Source organism: Passer domesticus, chromosome 10 (genome assembly GCF_036417665.1).
Source record: "Passer domesticus isolate bPasDom1 chromosome 10, bPasDom1.hap1, whole genome shotgun sequence".
Classification (NCBI taxonomy): Eukaryota; Metazoa; Chordata; class Aves; order Passeriformes; family Passeridae; genus Passer; species Passer domesticus.
Genome location: NC_087483.1, coordinates 24,210,886 through 24,230,616, shown reverse-complemented (window position 1 = coordinate 24,230,616; position 19,731 = coordinate 24,210,886). Strand labels below are relative to the sequence as shown.

Here is a 19,731-nt window from a genome sequence, read left to right as displayed (position 1 = left end):
AACCATACAGCAGATCCTACTCCACTAAAAAGCCTTGGTAAACTCATGCCACTCATGTCATTTAGCTTTTTGCTTGACTGACAGAGAAGCTTCCAGGTACCACATACCAGACAGTGAGCTGCACTTTGCCTGATACACTTCCACTGAGAGGGCTGTCTGCCTTGAGCTTGTGGTTTCTTCATGGCACGTGGAGGTGCAGTAAACCTGTTACAAAAACTAGTTGCACTTGAAAGAGAAGACCATCTCAATTTCTATATCATCTTTTATTCTCACTGTACTGTTTCCATTCCAGAAAAATACATACAAAGATACATTAGATATTGATTGCCTTCCTTGCAACTTCTGCTGCCTATTGTCTCACTGGAATTTGTGTATCCACTGTATCTAGATGTTAAGACTGGTCCAAGGTGTAAGGAAAACTACTTTTTTCAGAAGAAAAACTGTCAGAATAATTTAGCCTTAACTGATTCACAAAATAGAGAACAGTTAATGAAAGACATCACCCTAGAGGTGTTTGGAATGGAGATTTAAAGTAATTTTCTGAAAGATGTGACAAAGTTCTGAATGACTGAAGGCTATTAAAGCATGGTATGAAGAAACTAGTGGTGGAAGTGGTCAAGTGTCCGTGACAAGTAAAGAACTTTGCAGGATTAAGTATCACCTCTTGCACTTTAAGTGACTGTGCATGGATATGATTACTACTGCTAAAAAGTTTTTAAAAAAAATTGTCTTTGGATGTCATATATGCTCCTGAAATATCAGCTCTTTGGCAGGAAAGATTCCTGGGGACATACAAGTGTAGATTTAGAGCACGAATAATTTCCACCAACAGCTCTTTGGTGACAGCTCAAAACATGTGGCAAATTGCCAATCTTTGTGACCAAGGGTTTTTAACACTTACTACAAGCAATATTACATTAATCTTTCTTAAAATTTAAGCAATGAAGCATATGTTTTTATATTTTTCATAATAATGCTGTTAAAAACTAATATCTGCTTAAGGGTGAACAAGGCTTACCAGGAGAGACTGGCGTGCCAGGAGAAAGAGGTATTGGAGAACCTGGTTCTAAGGTACATTGTTAATAGAGGAATTATTTAATCTATTTATTCATTTGGATTATAAATTTATATTTCCTGAGTATGCTTTCAGAAGCCACATAAAAACAGGTTTAGAAATAAACCTGTTTATTTCTTATATTTATATTTACCTATATTTATTTTAGGTTCTTCGTCTTTTGAATTTTTAACACAGACTTTCAATAACCTCCATATGGCAGCATTTTAAATACCCCTGTTCTGTAAAAAAAATAGTAAAAATTATGGTGACTGGAAATTTCCACCTGCCTGGCTCATGCTCCAGTCATCATTGCACACAGATCACCTACAGCTCTGTACAGAAAACCATCCAGAATATGAAACAGCTGCCAGAACTCGCAGTCCCAAGTGTAAGCTACACTGTAGCCAGAGAGGTGAAAAAAAGCCCTGAACAGTGGTTATTGTGATGCTCCTTCCCTTTCCACACAGAATATGGTGGAAACAGAACAGCTAAGTCCTCACATCTTCATAAAAGAAACAAGCTGTGCTGGTGGACAGAAAGAACAGTTGAGTTGCTTAGAGGAGAGGAAGCTGTAACCAGGTTATTTCAGTGCTGAAGTGCCCAAGATAGCAGCCAGTCCCTATGCCATTAACAGCCAGATTAACACAGAATAGGGGAATCGATGAAAAAGTACTTTTGTGACAGTGGAAAGGAACAAGGCTGTCCTGGTTTTGTTCTTATTTGTTAGGGATTTGTGACAGGGGCTGGAAAAGAAAATAAATTATTCAATTTCTCTCTTTAATTTCACAAAATACAGTAATGCTGATTGAACCCATTTGACCCCAAATTCATCAAAAAACCTGGTCAGGCTCCTGAATCTTACGTAATAGGGCAATGATAATTCCACTGACATGAAATTATTTGCATTCATATTCATCAGCAAGATGTCAATCATTGTGTCACAGTCAGTTAAATTTGATATTTCCTTCAAATGCTGCCATTTAATGAAAAGACTGCATTATTTTTTATGAATAAGCTGAATCATTAACAGGTAATAATTTTAATTGCATAGACAAAATGCATACTTGAAAACAACCAGACAGTAGGATAGTACCAAGTAATGAGAACTGTCTTTATAAAAAAAGACTTCATATGCATAAATGTTTTCTACAAATATATTTAAACTTTTAAAAAAATTAAACAGATTTCCTTAATTCAGAGAAGGAATAGTACTGAGTCTGAATTTAATAGAAGAACTTACTTTTTACTGGTGTCAGGGTGATCCAGGGCCTTCAGGACTAGCAGGTCTGCCTGGTCTTCCAGGAGAAGATGGAGCCCCTGGACAAAAGGTTGGTTCATCTCTCTCTGCAGTCTGTCTGCTTCACCCCAAGCATTGCTACTGTTCTCCCTGACACCCAAACCTAGAAGAGAGGGTGTTCATGGACAAGGGAAAAAGTACCACATTTTTTTCAGCAAAAAAGAAATCTCTTTTGAATATACTTTTTTAGTAAAAACCTCACTTTTTCTATTTTTTTGGGGTGGGGCATTGCTTTATCTTGTTTACCTTGTGTGCTTTGTGTAATTCATTAAATGCCTTGCAACTCAGGAAGGAAAGCACTAAAATGGATACGGGCAAGCTTTCATGGCCTTCTGACCATGTTTTTTTCTAGATTCAGAAACTCCATTATTTAAGGTTATATACTCAGAGTTCAGCTGTCACTAAGGAAATGTGCTACTTCTTGTACTCCACACGGAGTTGTACAGTTCTTGCTTCTGAATATAAGAAAAAAACCCCTGAACACACCTGACATCAGTGGGAGTTTTGTCATTGACTCTGAAAGGTCTATGGTTTTAATGAATTTATTCAAGGGAATACAAAGTATGTCTTGCACCATGTCCATGCAGTGCTCTGAAACACTCCTTTGATTTTTCTGTTCAAGGGTGAACCAGGGCTGCCTGGTCTTAGAGGTCCTGAAGGTGCTCCAGGGATTGGAATACAAGGAGAAAAGGTGAGGATTTCTTAGTAAAGGTGTCACTCAAAATTGTAATGTTCCAGGAATAGGTTTGTCAAAGACTTCTCTCTCTTTTTTGTCCAGTACAAGTAACAAGAAGATATTATTCTGGAATCATAGTCGTTTACTTTCTGTTGTAATTATTACAGTTCAGTAATCTGCCTGAACAGCAGTTTTCTCTTTAGAATTTTACAATATTCTTAGCTTTTCTTTATGATCAATTGATTTGCCCTATTTGCCTTCAAATTAAAAAAAAAGTATTAGCAACTGCATTATATTTTCCTGTTTTGATTATTTTTCTTAGTATCTTTTTCATGTAACTGCTTAACTTGCTTTTCAGCTGCAATTATTCAACCTTTTAGATTCCTTGTTAGCTTTTCTGTTTCTCACAGTATTCTGGGGTAAACTGGTTTATTTAATTTCAGATGAAATTGATGTTATTATAATTGTACAAATTCAACACTGGACAATTCCTGAGCAGAATTAACTGACTTGCCCATGAAGGCAATAGGAACAGCTCATGTGCACCACCTACAAATAGAAGTTTGCTATCTTTCACTGACATTTACAATTGATTTCAGTTAATACATTCTCAAATTATTTGACATATGTGACATGTCTTTTCCATTTTTGTAGGGAGATCAAGGGCAGAGAGGAATACGTGGATTAACAGGACCAACAGGAGTGCCTGGACCTGTCGGAGCTAAAGTGATTTCATTACTATGTTATACATGTAAAATACTCTCCCAAAGCTGTACATTGTTCCAGATCTCAGAAACAACCATTCTAGAATGAACTCCCTTCATAAAAAAATAATTTCAAAAAAGTTCAGCAAAGGCTTCTCTTAGCAAGAATCACCATGATTCCTACAAACAACTAGCAGTGTTTTTTAAAAACTTTTGCATTTATCATATTGCTTCCCTGTTGGTTTGGAAAAAGTAAAGCTATATATTGATATTTTTATACAGAAATATTTGAGAAGATAGTATGGTGTATGGCATATAAATACATGACAGGACTTTATTTGCCCTTGCACTGACTCATGGCTGATATTCTTTTATGGATTTGGAGTTTCTGTGAAAATACGAAGTACTTACTGAAAGTGAGAGAAGAGCTACTCCAGGTTTCTCCTCCAGTTTCTTATTCTTCTATTATTTATACACACGAGTATTTCCACAAAAATGAAAAAGAGGTAAAAAAGTAAACTGAAAGATAATTTTTTAAAAATCTACTCTAAGAGAAATGTATAAATGTTTTCAGTATACCTACACAACTGGGCAGAGAGTCTTGAGCACAGTATGTGATGGACCAAGTCTTGAATACACCAAGAAAGGGACTTCTAAAAGCTTCAAAAATGTTTGTTTAGTGACCGAGAAAAATCTCTTTTCCACGGAGAAAACAAAATATGTTTGTTATCAGTTCTCCAAATAGTTAGATTGATCTCTGCATAGAATAGCTTATTAGAAATTCTAATAGAATTTTAATGGAATTAAATGTAAAATGTTGCATAAATATTTTCTCTATGTGATAGTCATGCTCACTTTCAGAAAAATCCATTGTTTTTTCTCTCCTACCTTCACTGCAGGGGGAGCCTGGTGCACCAGGACGCCTTGGAATGCCAGGCCCTCCTGGAAGATCTGTGCCTGGACCAAAGGTACCATCCACATTCCATCTCCTAGTGCTTAGAAATGCAGGGTGAAAACTGAAGTAGGCCATGCTAATATTTGTGTAAACAATTCCAGCCTTATGAGGTCAACTAAAACTTCTGGATTGCATCCAGTCTAGTTATCACTGTGCCCTGGTATTAATTGTATGGCAGCTTGAGGTATGGCCTACCTTTGTTCATTTCTTTATTTTGAATTACTTTGCATATCAAAGCACATTTGTTTATTCCTTGTATTTTTAATTTATTCTTTCATTTTATTTATGCTTTTGGTATTTAATGTTTGCAATAGCAATAAATAAAATAAGCTGTTATGTTCATTATATATGAATTTGTATAAAAGAAACCCACAGCCTGTGGTGTTTATTAAGATATGTAACCAGAGGATTTATTTTCTTCATTGCAGGGTGACATTGGGTTACCTGGTCTTGCTGGACCAATTGGAGAACCAGGTTTTGGGCTTCCTGGGGCAAAGGTAGCTCCTAAATTGTTAAACTAATTTCTGATACAACTGTAAAATAAGGCAGGAGGATTTAAGTGAAACAGCAACAAATCTCCTAGGACAGCCACAGAGTTACACTAAAATGTTCCACAGTTAATGTGTGTGTCCTACAACTCTGGCAGCCAGAGTAAAAGGATTTGCAGAGCTGGAAAACCATGGATGGCCAGTCCTCCAGAGTCTGTAACTGTAACATCTCAGACGGCAGAGAACCAGGAGAGGAATGACTCTAACTGATGAGGAGTGAATTCAGAGAGAACACCCGATTAACCCTGCTTACAACAGCCTACATGTTAATTAGCAAGCAGCTGATTTTTCTCAGCCAGGCTCCTTTGCTTCATTCATAACTTCAGGGTTAAATTCATAACATTCATAACACAGGGTTATAATGTAAGAAGAACATGAATATCTAGCTAATCTCCAATGGCTTCTGTATACCACTACCTCAGTGGTACCTAGATTCAACTTTCATAAGCCACTCTTCATTCCAGGAAAGATTTTGTCTGAAGACCAACAAACTCAGGACATATAAACCTGTGTTTCTCCAAATATACTGGATCTTGCCTGCTCCTCCCTCACCTTTTGTTCTTAGTGAGTTTGACAGTACTTTTGAATACATCACTAATCCCTTTTTCTTGGAGTGAACTGCACAGAGTAACAAAAGCATGAGAAACATGTGACAATCTCCATCTCTTTTTGATCAGTCAGCAGTTTTCAATATTTTTACATTTATTTTCATCAGGAGAAGATTATGCTGATGGAATCACATAATTTTCTGGTATAGTCCAATCAATTCAAAGAACTTGATGTTGTCCCATTTCTGAGGATCTAACAGGAATTAATCAGATGGAAGCACATCCTTTGCTCAGAGTTGCAAGTCTCTCTCCCTCAGCCTTGAGCCCCCCGAAGCTCTTTCAATTTGGTGATACTGCATGTTTCTGTGACTACATTCCTCACTTTTTGCTGTCTTGTCAGCATTAGTGGTCCTGCTTTTGCTTAGTTCTTAGACACACAACCATACAGGGTAGAGCCATAGAGGGTAAAGATTTTCTGTACAGCCTAATTTTTTAAAGTTATTTTTGCATGGGTCTTTTCTTGCCACTGTTTTAAATGCCCATGTTTTGTGTAGCTACAGGAACAAATGCAACCTTGATCATCCATTCTATGGCAACTGAGCAACTCACTGCACCCCCCAGTGTGGCTGGGAGGGTTAAGATCCTCTGAGTTTTCTTGGTAAATCTGTTCCCAAGATACTCCAGCTGTCTTGACCCATGAAACGAGTTTAGTTGTACATTCCCCATAGGAAGATCCTGTTATACTTAAAAGGTTTAATGAGGTTCCACAGCATTACAGGAAAATAGAATTCTAGAACAAATTATGATAAAAATATGAGAAATACAACTAAAGTAATTTCTTCTTATGTGTAGGCCACAAATGACAACAGACAGAGGTCTTGAAAAATATTAAAATTAGTGACTCGGGAGTGTAGATCATGATCACTATGAAATGTCACTGGTTTAGTCCAGGATTAAATAAACCTAAAATAATAATTCACATAGTAAAATATATTAGCTGATAGATAAAATCAAATTACAGCATATTTGCCAAGTAAGTTTCACTTTCATGGATAATTTCCTGCTAGCAATTGTCTTGGCATTCACTGAACTGTTTCTCCTGCCTTCATCAGGGTGACCAAGGCCTTCCAGGACCCCCTGGGCCCTTTGGGCAAAAAGGAGATGGTTATCCTGGCCCACCTGTAAGTTTATAGACTTTTCTTTTATGTGGATAGGGAAGAAATAAGCGCTATACATAAGGGATTATCCTATATGTCTGACATCCTAGGAAAGATTTGCTGGTCTAAAAGCCTAAAAAGCCTAAAACAACTCAACTGTGGAAATGCACTTCAACACAGAATAAAATGAAATCTCTCTCTCAAACAGCACAAGATCATCCCTGTCCTCTTCTCTTGATTACACCCTGAAACATATTCCAAGTGGGTTCTTTTTGCCAAAGTATCACTGATGTTTCAATCAGTTCCCTCAAAATCTTCCTGCAGGGTGCTGTCTTCTGCCCAACCACACAAAATTTATTCCCAAACAGGAAAATACAATCTAGCTAAGCAGTTGGATCCATATACATCCCAGAACTGCTAAAAAAGAAACTGGTGTGCAAAGAGCCAGAACTGGTCTTTACAGAGGCCTTTATTGGTAGATATAACCAACCCCTGCAAAAAGGGTGCAAAGAGAAAAGGCTCCTTCTTCTCCCTTCCCTGCACATGTGTGCAATGCTGACCTCACATGTCCAGTGTGCTCATCAGCATGCTCCACCAGCCCTGGCAGTCACCTGCCTGTGCAGCGAGGAAGTCTCAGAAAGATTGCTGGCTACAGCCAGGGAGTTTGGACCACACATACTTGCATTTGCCTATGCTAAAGACAACAGCAGAAGTTCTTGCATTTGCCACACTGAGGAACCAAAATTAACAAACATCAACATGGAAATTGGAAATTGATTTATAATACTTTCTGACATTTTTGTGTAACCCAATGAACTGCTTCTGCAACTGCCTCTACAGATTACATTCCTCTGTCTTCAAACACACTGAAGCCCCTGCATGACATGCAACACACATGTAAATGCTACTGACACTACTTCTGGCATATCAGAGTAAAGTTTAACCAGTTGTAGATCACAGTGATCCCATTAACAGACAATATAGTTAAGATACTACCATATAAATATTAACAAATGCATGTAGCCAATGTTGCTGTAAATTAAATTTATATTTTGTCTGTGCATAAAATTTCAGGGCTTGCCAGGCCTCCCTGGAATTCCCGGTGAACAAGGCCCAGATGGAGTTGGACTACCAGGACCTAAGGTACAGACTTCAAGTTCTAGAAAAGCAAATGCTTGTGTATACTCTACTTCATAGAGATACAATTCCTACTTATAGGTCATAGTCAGAACACCTATTTAATCCAGCTTTAACTTTCTTCTCAGTATGTAAAAGGTAGATTTTTTTGGTTTAGGTTTGTCAGGGGTTTTTTTTGTTTGGAGAATCTGGAGTTCATTTTATAATATGGGAATTGCAATTCCTGTGTAACTGTGCATAATTGACTTGAATATGTTTAGACCACCAGCCACTGTTTATCCCCAATAATTTCCTTGCCTTGCCAGCAATATTCTTGGCTTAGCATTGTTTGGACGTGCACAGTGCAGTTCAATAGTTCTCTTCTCTTTGTCCCATTTGGGTGTAACAGATACTTGGAGTTCTAGAGCTACATTAAACTTTGGTATTCACTACTTATCTCTTAAAGTATCGCCTTTCAGGGTGATCCTGGTAGTAGAGGACCAGTTGGCCCTGCCGGTCCCCCAGGGAAAGGCTTGCCAGGACCAAAAGTAAGAGATTTAACTATTATGTCTCTCTTTGTCTAATTTCTAAAATAGGGGGGAAAAGTATGCTACAAAAATGTGTAATTATATATAGATATCTGCATGTTTTCTGTCTTCACTGGAAACAACTAATCCAACAAATAATCTTTATTTTATAGAAAATCAAAAATATTTCTGGTGAATAGCCATAAACCATAGCCTCCTTGTGGCTGCACATGACAAATGATAAGGTGATAACCACCAGTGAAGATCAGTGACAAAACATTTAGCTCCTGCAGACATTAGTTGCAACTGAGTGGCAAAAATTTATTCAGACCTAGCATTGGTCAGAATTAAGGGCTGGGCAAGCACTTAGTATGTCTTGCCTATACTATTTGTTACAGCTATAGGCACTACTGTTGAATTCTTCTGGGATTAATTCCTCTTTTTTATTGTGTAAATCAAACAATCATCTAATAGCCAGTATGAGGATTGATCCCTGCAAAAAGGATTATAATTATTTTGTAACCATGACAAAGGCCTGAAAATAACTAACTATAAAAAGCAATTTTCACTGTGAAACTTCCCAAATTGGAAACTCATACACTCCTACAGCTGTTTTAGAAGTCTACTGAATACAAAAGAAATTGTTTGAATGTAAATATAAAGGAAGTCAACAATGTCAAATGCAAAGATTATGCAACATAATAATGAGTTACCTGCACATTGTGACTTATTGGTCCCTGAGATACAGTTTCCATTGACAGGAAGACAGGGTCCAGAGAAAAGCAGTGGTGGAGCACCTTCTCAGGCAGCACTAGTACCAAGAAATAGCATGTCCATGGGATCCTTACAAATGAGGAAACTGAGAATTTCATGCAGGGGTACTAGAATAGCAGTATAGACATAAAATTAATATGTTCTATGTGGGTTTTGAATGCTTCCTGTGAGCAACATGGAATGGGAAACTTTTTTTCTAGAGTTCCATTGAAAGCTAGCTTATAAATTACAATAAGTGTTTATTCGCAATGCCACATTAGTGTGTGTATGTGTAAAGGTCTTACTGTGTAATGGTGGTAAAAGATAAAAAGCCAATAATAATCTTCTCTTAAATTCTAGTTCAGTCCCCAGTGTCCTACCAATACAATCCATCCTTCAGTGCAGCATAGATCTCTATCAGCAGGATGATTCATGTTCACTAAGTATTAAGCCAACTGACTCCTTCAAAGTATAAACTGGATTATTAAAATCTGATAAAGGCCAAAAAGACTCTTTTTCAGCTAGAGCAATCTTCTTCTTACTATTTATAAAAAGACATCTTTGAGGGTAGAGGAAGGACAAGAAATTACACAGTGGTATAACAATTTATTGTGTATTTTTGTTGTGAACATTCTCTAGGGAACCACAGGACGCCCAGGGCCACCTGGCTCTCTGGGACCTCCTGGTGAAGGTATTCAAGGAGCTAAGGTAAAAAGACTCCATGTCTTCAATATTTAACCTGTGCTGAGTGGTCAATCTGACCATCACGGTGTTAAGGAGATTTCACATTGTTTCTTTTATGAAGAGAGCCTCAGGCTAGAAAATGAGGAGGATAATGTGAGCACCTGCAAAGTTTGTTCTGTCTACTGCTGCAAACTAGCCCAAGCATGTGTGCATTGAGGAAAGAAGAATGAACTTTTATCAGTTAAAGATACCTTTACAAAATTAAAAATACCACTCCTTCTTCCTCAAATCTCATGCCCACAGAAACAGTCTGAATTAGTTATGTGTACTAACACTCTATTCAGTAGAGAAAAAGCCTCCATCCTGAATGTGAGTACTATGAATTTTTCCTTGTAATATGCACTTTTACCCAAAGCATCAGTCAGATAATACAGACTCAATAGATAGAAATAAGAAAGGCAGAATGAGAAGGAATAAAATGGGATGGAAAGAGGGAAAAAATTAAAATTGCAATCAAATTAAAATGCAATCAAATAATGATCAGATGGTTTTTCAATATTGTGTATCTTTATACTGAAGAAGTATTTGAGAAATAGAAGTTAGCCACTAAATTGTCTCAAGTGCCTCAAAATCCTTGTTAAAATGCAGTTGAAAAAAACTTTCTCTTTTAACATTTTAAATTACTGTGTGATGAATGATTACAAAGGGTTAATATCACTACCTGGATTATCATTAGGGAGAACAAGGTATTCAAGGAATGCCAGGACCACGAGGCCCCCCTGGAGATGGGCTTCTGGGAGAGAAGGTATGATATCTAAATCAGAGATAATAGTGAGATAATGCCCTAAGTGGAAACCAACACACTCAAAATGCTCTTTTGCAGTCAGTTCTTATTGAATGCATGTGAATTCTGTATAAAAGGAGCCCCAGACACCAGAAGATTATATTATTGTTAGAAGTTATATTGTTGTTAGAATTTATATTATTCTTTTATTATTAACATAAATATTAGATTTAATATCACTTTCACGGATCTGCTATGCAAAATTTTGTAACTTAATCAATGTTAAGCAAAAGAGAACGGTGGGTTGGAATCAGTTTTTAGATGTGAACACAATGGCTCAAAAAGGCTGTACAGTCTTCTAAAAATCAAGCCAAGATACACTAATACATCTGTTTGCTATGCCAAACATCTTTTCTGGGCCAGAAGGTTTCTCAGAGTGATATTCCCTTTAGTCATTCTAATGATACCCTTGGATTTCTTTTCTATTTCTCTAGTGTTATCTTATTTTTCTAAGGCATAGATAATAATTTCCATCATGCAATAGCCCATGAAACCCCTCAGTCTGCATGTAGTTGTTTGAGATGCTTCATTGTTCAAACCACTCCAGGTATTTTTTCCCATAAAAATGCTTAGTCAATACTACAAGTTATTAATGAAATTCACAAAGTACCAATTTATTTAAATGATCCCTAACAAAGATTTCTAACTCATGTCACAATCTTAATATGCATTCAACAAAGGCTATGAGAGAGAAATTTGAAAAGTGTAACAAAAACTGACTTAAAATTTCTTTCTGCTTACCACCATGGTTTTAAAGGGAGATCGAGGAGCTACAGGTGACAAGGGGAAAAAAGGAGAAAAAGGTGATGTGGGTGACCCTGGTTTATCTGGAGAACCTGTGAGTAACTCAGGTTTATCACAGATGTTTTCGTAAAGCACTCAGAAACAAAGCTGGGTTGTGTCTTCTTCTTTCTCTTTAATTACATATAATCTGAAACATTTTAGAAACTGAAACTATTAAAAACTTTAAAAGCACAAAGAAGACACTTACTTGATTAATACCCCACTTCCCACATGGATGTGGTTTCTTCCTTAAGGCAGTTGTCAGGTTTAACTCCAACCAGCAGCTAAATACTACACAGATCATCTACCCCCCAACACCGGTGTGATGGGGAGGAAAATCAGGGAAAAAAAGTAAAAAAAACCCAAAAACTAAACAAGCAGAAGACTCATGGATGGATATAAACCAGTCTAATAACTGAACCAAGGATAATCATAACCATAACCATAAAAAAACCAGGTGAAGCCCAATAAGGCTGCTCACCACCCACTGCTGGATGCCCAGCCCACCCCCGAGCAGCGATGGGCCCCTCCCGGCCGACTCCCCAGTTCCTGTGCTGAGTGTGCCCTCCCATGCTGGGGAACATCCCTTTGGCCTGCCCAGCCCAGCTGTCCTGGCCATGCTGCCCCAGCTCCTTGTGCAGCTTCTCACTGACAGAGCATGGGAAACTGAAAAGTCCTTGACTAAGGGTAAGCACCACTTAGCAACAACCAAAACAACAGTGTGTTATCAACATGATTCCCATAATAAATCCAAAACACAGCACTGAACCAGCTACTAAAAAAATGAATTCTATCCCAGCCAAAAGCAGGACAGCAGTGAAAAACAACTGACAATTGGTGACCCAGTGGGAGACTTGAGGTCATCCACTTCCCATAAACCACATCAGGAGGTTGCAGGTACTACATGCACAAGGCAGTCCATGTGCAGCAGAAGCACACATTTTCTAGTTTAACTTTCTGTTGGAAAAATATTATTCTAATAACGGTATTGATGAAGTCTTATTCTGAATTACAATGTTACTATCTAATTGCAATAGCTTAATTAGCAATCACTGTTACAGGGCAAAACCGGACCAAAGGGAGACCAAGGCCTAACAGTAAGCAAATTCCATTATTTAAATCCCATTACAGCAAGATATAAACAACTCTATCAGATGAAACGTAGCCTTTTAATTATTTTGGAAAGAGCTTTCTGATTAGAAGCTGCCTCAGCAATAATACAGAAAGAAACCAACTCAAGGATTTCTGATTTTTTCTTATTTACTTTATGTTGAAATGGAATTTCCTGGTGACTTAGGGTATTTTTCTGCTATATTTTCTTTTACAGCTAGTGTTAGATCACCCAGGTGTGTACTTGCTGCAGGAAGGTTTTTTTGCAAGTATTTAAGAGTATAAAGAGCAAAGATCTTCAAACTTGTCATGGTCTATCATGCTATGAACTTATTTATATTTCTGCTAAGCCTGTACCACATTTGAGTCAAATTCAGTAAAATATGTCAGTGAGAATATAAATACTACTACAGTTTATGATGAAAGCTGAGAAGCAGTAGCAAAAGGTTGTATTTGGAAGACTGACTCAATGCCAGATGAGTCCTGTCTTGCACTCAAAATATATAACAAATGATTGCTCTGAGAAACACTTTGTTCACACGTCACATGTCACTCATGTCACAGAAGCTATCATTGTTCTGAACAGGCAGCTCTGAAGGCAGCAGTTTTGGGGTTTTGTGCTGATGAAGGCTGGGTAATAGTGGGCCAGGTATATCAGGGCTGACAACTCCTAATTCCATTCTGTATTGGTGCTCTGGCATATGTCACCTCACTACAAGCAATCCTACACTTCCTAAAGTTGGGTCTATTTCTCTGCTCCCACAACATTTAAAAGGGATATTATATTATTCAGATGCTGAAATATTTATGCCTTTCATTTTTAATGAGAATCAATTAATCACAAAACATTTTTTTAAAATAACAGGAGTTAATTGTTTTAGATAGAGACGTTAATGTTTGTCAAGTTATTGATCCTTGTATGCATATGAAATAGTTCATTGTAAAATGTGGAACTCAAGGAGAAGTTTGGAAGTAAAACAGTAAGATTTTTGTAAGTTACTGTAGGACACAAATATTAATTATAACCAAAATCTTTGTTAAGTGTCAATATTATAGCTCGTTTGAAAGAGGCAAACTGTAAAATATTTTAATATTTAATTTTTTTCACATCCAGAGAGAAGATATCATTAAATTAATTAAAGAGATATGTGGTAAGGACTCAGGAAATCTTTATGTTCAAATTCTATACTTCCTTCATGACATTTGCATTCTTCTCTTTTCCTAAAGCATGCCAAATTAAGTCATTGTGATCTGGGTTTCTTTTCTCTTTCCTTTGTAGGTTGCAGTATTAAATGTAAGGAAATTCCTATGGAGCTTGTATTTGTGATTGACAGTTCTGAGAGTGTGGGACCAGAAAATTTTGAGATTATCAAAGACTTTGTAACTGCTTTAGTAGACAGAGTAACTGTAGGCAGAAATGCTACCAGAATTGGCCTTGTGTTATACAGTTTAGAAGTTCGGCTAGAATTTGGTCTCAACAAGTACCCAACCCGCCAGGATGTCAAGAGAGCAATTAGAACAATGCAGTACATGGGAGAAGGCACTTACACAGGAACTGCTATCCGCAAAGCAACCCAGGAAGGATTTTCTGGTGCTCGAGCAGGGGTGAGGAAAGTAGCAATTGTGCTAACAGATGGCCAAACAGACAAGAGAGAAGCTGTAAAACTGGATCTTGTTGTTCGAGAGGCTCACGCAGCAAACATCGAAATGTATGCAATAGGAATCGTAAATACTTCAGATCCAACACAGGCTGAGTTTGTGCGTGAGCTAAATCTGATTGCTTCAGACCCCGACGGAGAGCACATGTACCTCATCGATGACTTCAACACCCTCTCAGGTGCCTTCATTGAGGTTTTACTCTGCCTTGTATCCGATACTTCTCACAAGGGGGCAGGGTGGGAGAGAAGCATTACCTTTGTGGATATGTTTGATGCTGCAAAGTAATAGGAATCTAGAGATACAGATCCCCTTTGTTTATGGTGTCACATTATGGGGCAACATGCCAATGGGGGAATGTCAATCACCCAGTCTAGGAAAACAGCTGCTTAAACAAGTTTTCTAAGATGAGTAAGTGCTCATGCACTGAAAATCTGACTGTAAATCAGAATGAAACTCATTGTTGTAAATGCTACTTGTTCACTCCCCTAGGGAAATAACCCATTTTCATGTGGTTATTCACAGGAGCAAGATAAGCAGTTATTTTCCCATTACCAACTAGTAGTTGTTACTAAGCTTAGATGAACACCCTAACGTGAGTTCACTGTATTTTCTACCATGTAGAGGACTTACATGCTGGCAAATTTGTGACCAAAAAGTCCATACTCCAAAGAATCAGGAATAATCTTCGTAGATGCATATAAACAATCCGAAGGAGATCTGGATTACCTGTGTATTAGTGACATATATAAGTAATCTAAATTTTAACAATAATTGAATTTCTCAGTATGATAAGTTTTCTACTTCTTTTTTTTTTAACAGCTCTGGAGTCCAAATTAGTGAATCAATTTTGTGAAGATGAACATGGCACCTTAGTATACAACCATAATGAAAATGGTGCAAGTATAAGTGGGCGATCCTTCCATTCAGTATCTCCAAGTTCTTTACATTACATACTTCAGAAGAACAATGTTAACAGACAATCACTTTCAGCACAGACACCTGGAGTATCTACAGTAGAAAGTCCTCTGAGTCTTGGCCATCTTCCTCAACCATTAGCGCCGGTATGAAAATTCAGCAGGCTTTAATGAGCAGAATCTTAAAGTATATCTCTTTCTGTGCCACCTAACGTAATTTGTACCATTTCCCTTAATTTTCTGCAGCACAGGTACTTTAACTTGGTATGCTCAGAGCTGGTTGTTCTGAGTAAGAGCTGTGATGTTGTATGCAGGCAATAAACTGATAGCTATAACTTATTCCTGATACTGTTACAAGGATTCCTTTGTTTAATAGAGTAATATTTGTGCCACAGTGTGAATCATAACAATATTAAAAAGCAATTACACTGTTATAATTAAGTCTAAGAACAGTAATTGAACTCAATTGTAGATTATAATTTTAAGCCTATAAATAAACTTCTGTAAAGCTCAACTAAGAAAAATATTTATCTAACATTTACATATGACAACTTTCCTGGTAAACCAAACAGGAGAAGTTAAAATTCTGGTTCTTAACGCTGAAGTCAGGGTAAATGGAAAGGAAAAACACTAGAAAATCTCTAAGTCATGGAGGACTTGTTCATTTTGAAACACTTCACAGTACCTGGAAAGAAAAAAATATCAAATGCTTATTTCAGACCAATGTACCTCCTGTAGTCTATGACACCTATGAAGAGGAACAAGATGAAGAACAACAGCCAACCTTAACAGGAAACACTAGAGGTATTTCTATTGTCATTAATTTCTTCATTTTCATTTTTGGCTGATGAAAAATCAATGTCTCATTCTGTTTCTTTTCACCTGCAGCTGTGTTACCATTACTGTCATCTAAACAACCACCATTCAATAAAGTGATGACATCATCTCTTTCAACTGCAGACCCCACACCAAGACCTGGTGGGTAATAGATAATTTTTCATTTTGTTACCTATTTTCCTGGTACTAACTTTTAATAAGGCTTTAAATCAGAGTAATTTTGTTCCATTCTCCAAAGATTTTGTGAGTCTGTGATGCAGAAGAGAAGTCGTTTCAGGATTTTATAACAGATCTAGTTGCAGTTCTTGTCTTCCCAAGTCCCAGATCCCACCTCTCCACTTAAAGCAAGGTTGTCTACAACCTGAGAGGGAGCTCCTAAGGGGCATCAAGAAGGGAACATAACGCTCACGGAGGGGGGAGCAGTCAGCGGGCCATTCATCAGCCAAGGAGGGGCAGTCCACAGAGCTGGGAGACTTCATCAAAGACAAAGACAGCGATTTCAGAATTGGACAGAAAGAATGTGTTTCTCTTTCAGAGGAGCAAAAGGAAAAGGAAAAAACAGTGTTTAGTCATTTTAAGTATAATAATTAGCTGAGTGCTTAAAGGGTCGATTCTTTATTATGAAATGTCCAAATGTATTTTGTTCACCATTTGGGGGATTTTCAGTTCCAGTAATAGTGTATTATCATGGGAGCAACAGAAGAGAGTGATGAAAACATGTTCCCAATGTTTCCTGGGAACAGTGGCATGACTCATTCAGTCTCTGGCACTACGGTTTTTTTCAAAAAAAGTGACAATATACCAGTTTCAAAAGACAAAATAATAGTCACAAAATTAAAATTCACAGAAAACTGTTTTCTATCTCATGGTATTATTAAAGTGAGTGAGACTAGATTAGTATGTCACAGTCCTCTAATCCATATCTGTAGGAGTTTTAAATTCAAAACTTATGTACATAATTACTACAGCTCTTTGGCCTACAGTTTCAGTTTGTTCACAAGACTGGTTGAACATAATCAGATTTCAAAAAAATGTATTTTAAAATTATCATATTCATATTGTTTTCTCTTTTCGAATATGGAGCCATAATACTTTTATTTCTGGGAATTACTAGAATCATGCCAGTAAAGGAACAGTTTATTTGACTACCAAGATGCACTTATAACTTGTCTTCAATATTAACATCTTTAGAACTAAAAGTGAATCTTATACTATTGTATAAGACCAGCAGAAAAAAAAAAAAAAAAAAACAAACAAAAAAACAAAGTAAGAGTTTTAAAGGTAAGATCTGTGGAATACAATTGGCTTTTACAAACTGAATGGTTTCTATTGCTCTTTTTTTTTTCATTTTAGAAAGCACTGTGGACCCGCGCTGCAAGCTAAGGCTGGAGCAGGGGCCCTGCCGCGTTTACACCATCAGATGGTATTACGATGGACAGGCCAATGCCTGCGCTCAGTTTTGGTATGGGGGCTGCCATGGCAATGCAAACCGCTTTGAGTCTGAACAGGAATGTACACAGGCTTGTGTGGTTTTTTCTGGAGGTAGAAATTAGTCTCTACATTAAAAATTATAAGGTTGAAGCTATTGATTGTTTGGCTTTTTTTTCAAGTATCCAGCATGGTATCTAAAATCAAACAAAGTAATTTAGAGAATGCTAACATTATGAAGTCACATGCCCACTAACTAAAAAAAGTCTACATATGCAAGCGTACTTAAATATTTTTAGCATTTATAATATGACAGAAATTATAACAAAATAGCAAATTTTCAACAGTATCAAGAGTACAAAATGTCCTTTTTTACTCAGTAATAGTAAAGCCAGTATAGCATTTGCCATAGCAGTTTCCCTTCCTTCACCTAGATCTTTAAATACTACCATTGTACAGTCATTAACTAGATCTTATTTTAAACTACATATATTGCTTTGAAAGCCAATCCTTGGTCATTATGTAAGTTCTTTTCCTTTTGTTATGGAAATCTAATATTTGGCATGGATTCTGCAATGAAATCTTCACTTCTTTTAAATGAAACTATTCTTACAAATAGTATTTTACGATTTAAAGCACAAAACATCAACTTCCAAACGAGATGCAGAGTACTGCTTAATACAGATAAATACATCAAATGCATCAACTTGTAGGCAACAGAGAACCTGGGTTCTCTGGGTCACAAGACAGGGAGTTGTTCACTTACCCACCTTTCCTAAGCCCATCACAGGTACATTTCATCCTTTTTTTCAGTAAACTCTCCTCAGTTTTTATTAGCTATCCAAGATCCATTACAATTACAGTTAAAACACATCCACAGACTTCTATGAGTGAATACACCAATAACTGGCATTACTGTGTTGGGTTAGTTCATGTCTAAAATGGTCTTTCCAATGTGTGGCTTCTGAAAGCCTAGTCTAATTTTTAATTGCATTTCAGTATTTTCATTTTCCTTAGTTAACTATTTAAATTTATGCTTAAAACATTAAACGCAGCACACTGTGTTTATTATCTGTTTCTGTGATATTGCTTTTTACATTTGTGTCTGCTTGTATATGTCACATTTCCTGTTATTTAATACACTTTAAAGCTTATTTCTAATAAAACATTTTTGGTTTTACTGCCAGGGCAGAAAATGGATAATGGTACATTTACAGGAATGAAAACTTACCTCACAGCTAAATGACATTCAGCGTGTCGTGTGTTTCTGATAACATAACCGGATTTCTGCCACAGCCCTTAACAAGGCCAAACATCTCAGCTTATGCACTCCTGTAATGAAACTCGTCAATCTTTTTTTATTGGGTTTCCGTGGTTTGTTTGGTTTTGGGGTTTTTTTGGGTTTTTTTTTTGGTTGTGGTATTTTTGGGTTTGTTTTTTGTTTGTTTTTTTGGGGGGTTTTATGTTTTGGTTTGGTTTTTTTTTTTGGTTGGTTGGTTTTTGCGGGTTTTTTTTTTTTTGTTTTTGTTTTTGGGTGGTGTTTTTTTGTGTGTGTGTTTTTTTGTTTGTTTGTTTTTTTTTGTTTTTTTTTTTTTGGTTGGTTGGGTTTTTTTTCCCCCTGAGCAAATGGTAACTTCAAGCGTATCAACAAAAAGCGGAGTTTGGCCTCAGCTAAGACACCCTGGGCCCTTTGTGCTTTGAGTGCCTCTCCTGAGGGCCCGGGGCACTTCCCGCCCGCTGCTTCATTTCACCCAGCTTGCGTCAATTTCCAGATGGGTACAACAGGCTGCTCGCCAACCCACGGATAAGCTGTGAGGGAAGAACTACCAAAGGACGAGTTTTTTTCTTATGAGTCTTATTTGGAGTGTTATTTTTTACATTTGTAAGTGGTAGGGCACTGCAATTGAAATTTGGATGCAGTTTCCAAGTAACTCCAAATTAAAAATGGCACATCTCATCTATTTTAAAATAAACCCAAAACCACCAAACAAACACTCAGCCCCGCAAATCGCGAGGGCTCCAGGCTGCATTACCGAGAACGCCAGGGTCGCTCAGGTTTTGTCACCTGTCAGACCGCTTGTCACCCTCAGGTTCCGCGTTAGAGCCCCTCAGCCGGGCTGAGGGGGAGGAGCCA

At 37.3% G+C, this 19,731-nt stretch overlaps 1 protein-coding gene and 1 long non-coding RNA gene across 2 annotated transcripts in view; one reads left to right on the top strand and one right to left on the bottom strand.

The window, feature by feature from the left end:
- The window catches only part of LOC135308921 (collagen alpha-1(XXVIII) chain-like), a 34,431-nt gene extending 15,962 nt beyond the window's left edge, over positions 1-18,469 (top strand). The window contains exons 18-36 of the mRNA XM_064434575.1: positions 1,003-1,071; positions 2,314-2,385; positions 2,977-3,045; positions 3,685-3,756; positions 4,634-4,702; positions 5,118-5,186; positions 6,898-6,966; positions 8,017-8,085; positions 8,538-8,606; positions 9,978-10,046; positions 10,759-10,827; positions 11,624-11,704; positions 12,711-12,746; positions 13,874-13,910; positions 14,039-14,596; positions 15,238-15,479; positions 16,052-16,136; positions 16,221-16,310; positions 17,523-18,469. Coding sequence (XP_064290645.1) covers positions 1,003-1,071; positions 2,314-2,385; positions 2,977-3,045; positions 3,685-3,756; positions 4,634-4,702; positions 5,118-5,186; positions 6,898-6,966; positions 8,017-8,085; positions 8,538-8,606; positions 9,978-10,046; positions 10,759-10,827; positions 11,624-11,704; positions 12,711-12,746; positions 13,874-13,910; positions 14,039-14,596; positions 15,238-15,479; positions 16,052-16,136; positions 16,221-16,310; positions 17,523-17,722 — 2,094 coding nt within the window. The 3' untranslated portion in view covers positions 17,723-18,469. The remainder of the gene's footprint in view (positions 1-1,002; positions 1,072-2,313; positions 2,386-2,976; positions 3,046-3,684; positions 3,757-4,633; positions 4,703-5,117; positions 5,187-6,897; positions 6,967-8,016; positions 8,086-8,537; positions 8,607-9,977; positions 10,047-10,758; positions 10,828-11,623; positions 11,705-12,710; positions 12,747-13,873; positions 13,911-14,038; positions 14,597-15,237; positions 15,480-16,051; positions 16,137-16,220; positions 16,311-17,522) is intronic.
- On the bottom strand, positions 214-19,731 carry LOC135308922 (uncharacterized). Its single transcript, XR_010369294.1, has 8 exons — positions 19,631-19,731; positions 18,829-18,929; positions 15,049-15,144; positions 10,744-10,815; positions 9,299-9,428; positions 4,146-4,729; positions 2,298-2,457; positions 214-1,800 (listed from the first exon to the last, which is right to left on the bottom strand). It is a non-coding gene; the product is annotated as an uncharacterized LOC135308922 (long non-coding RNA).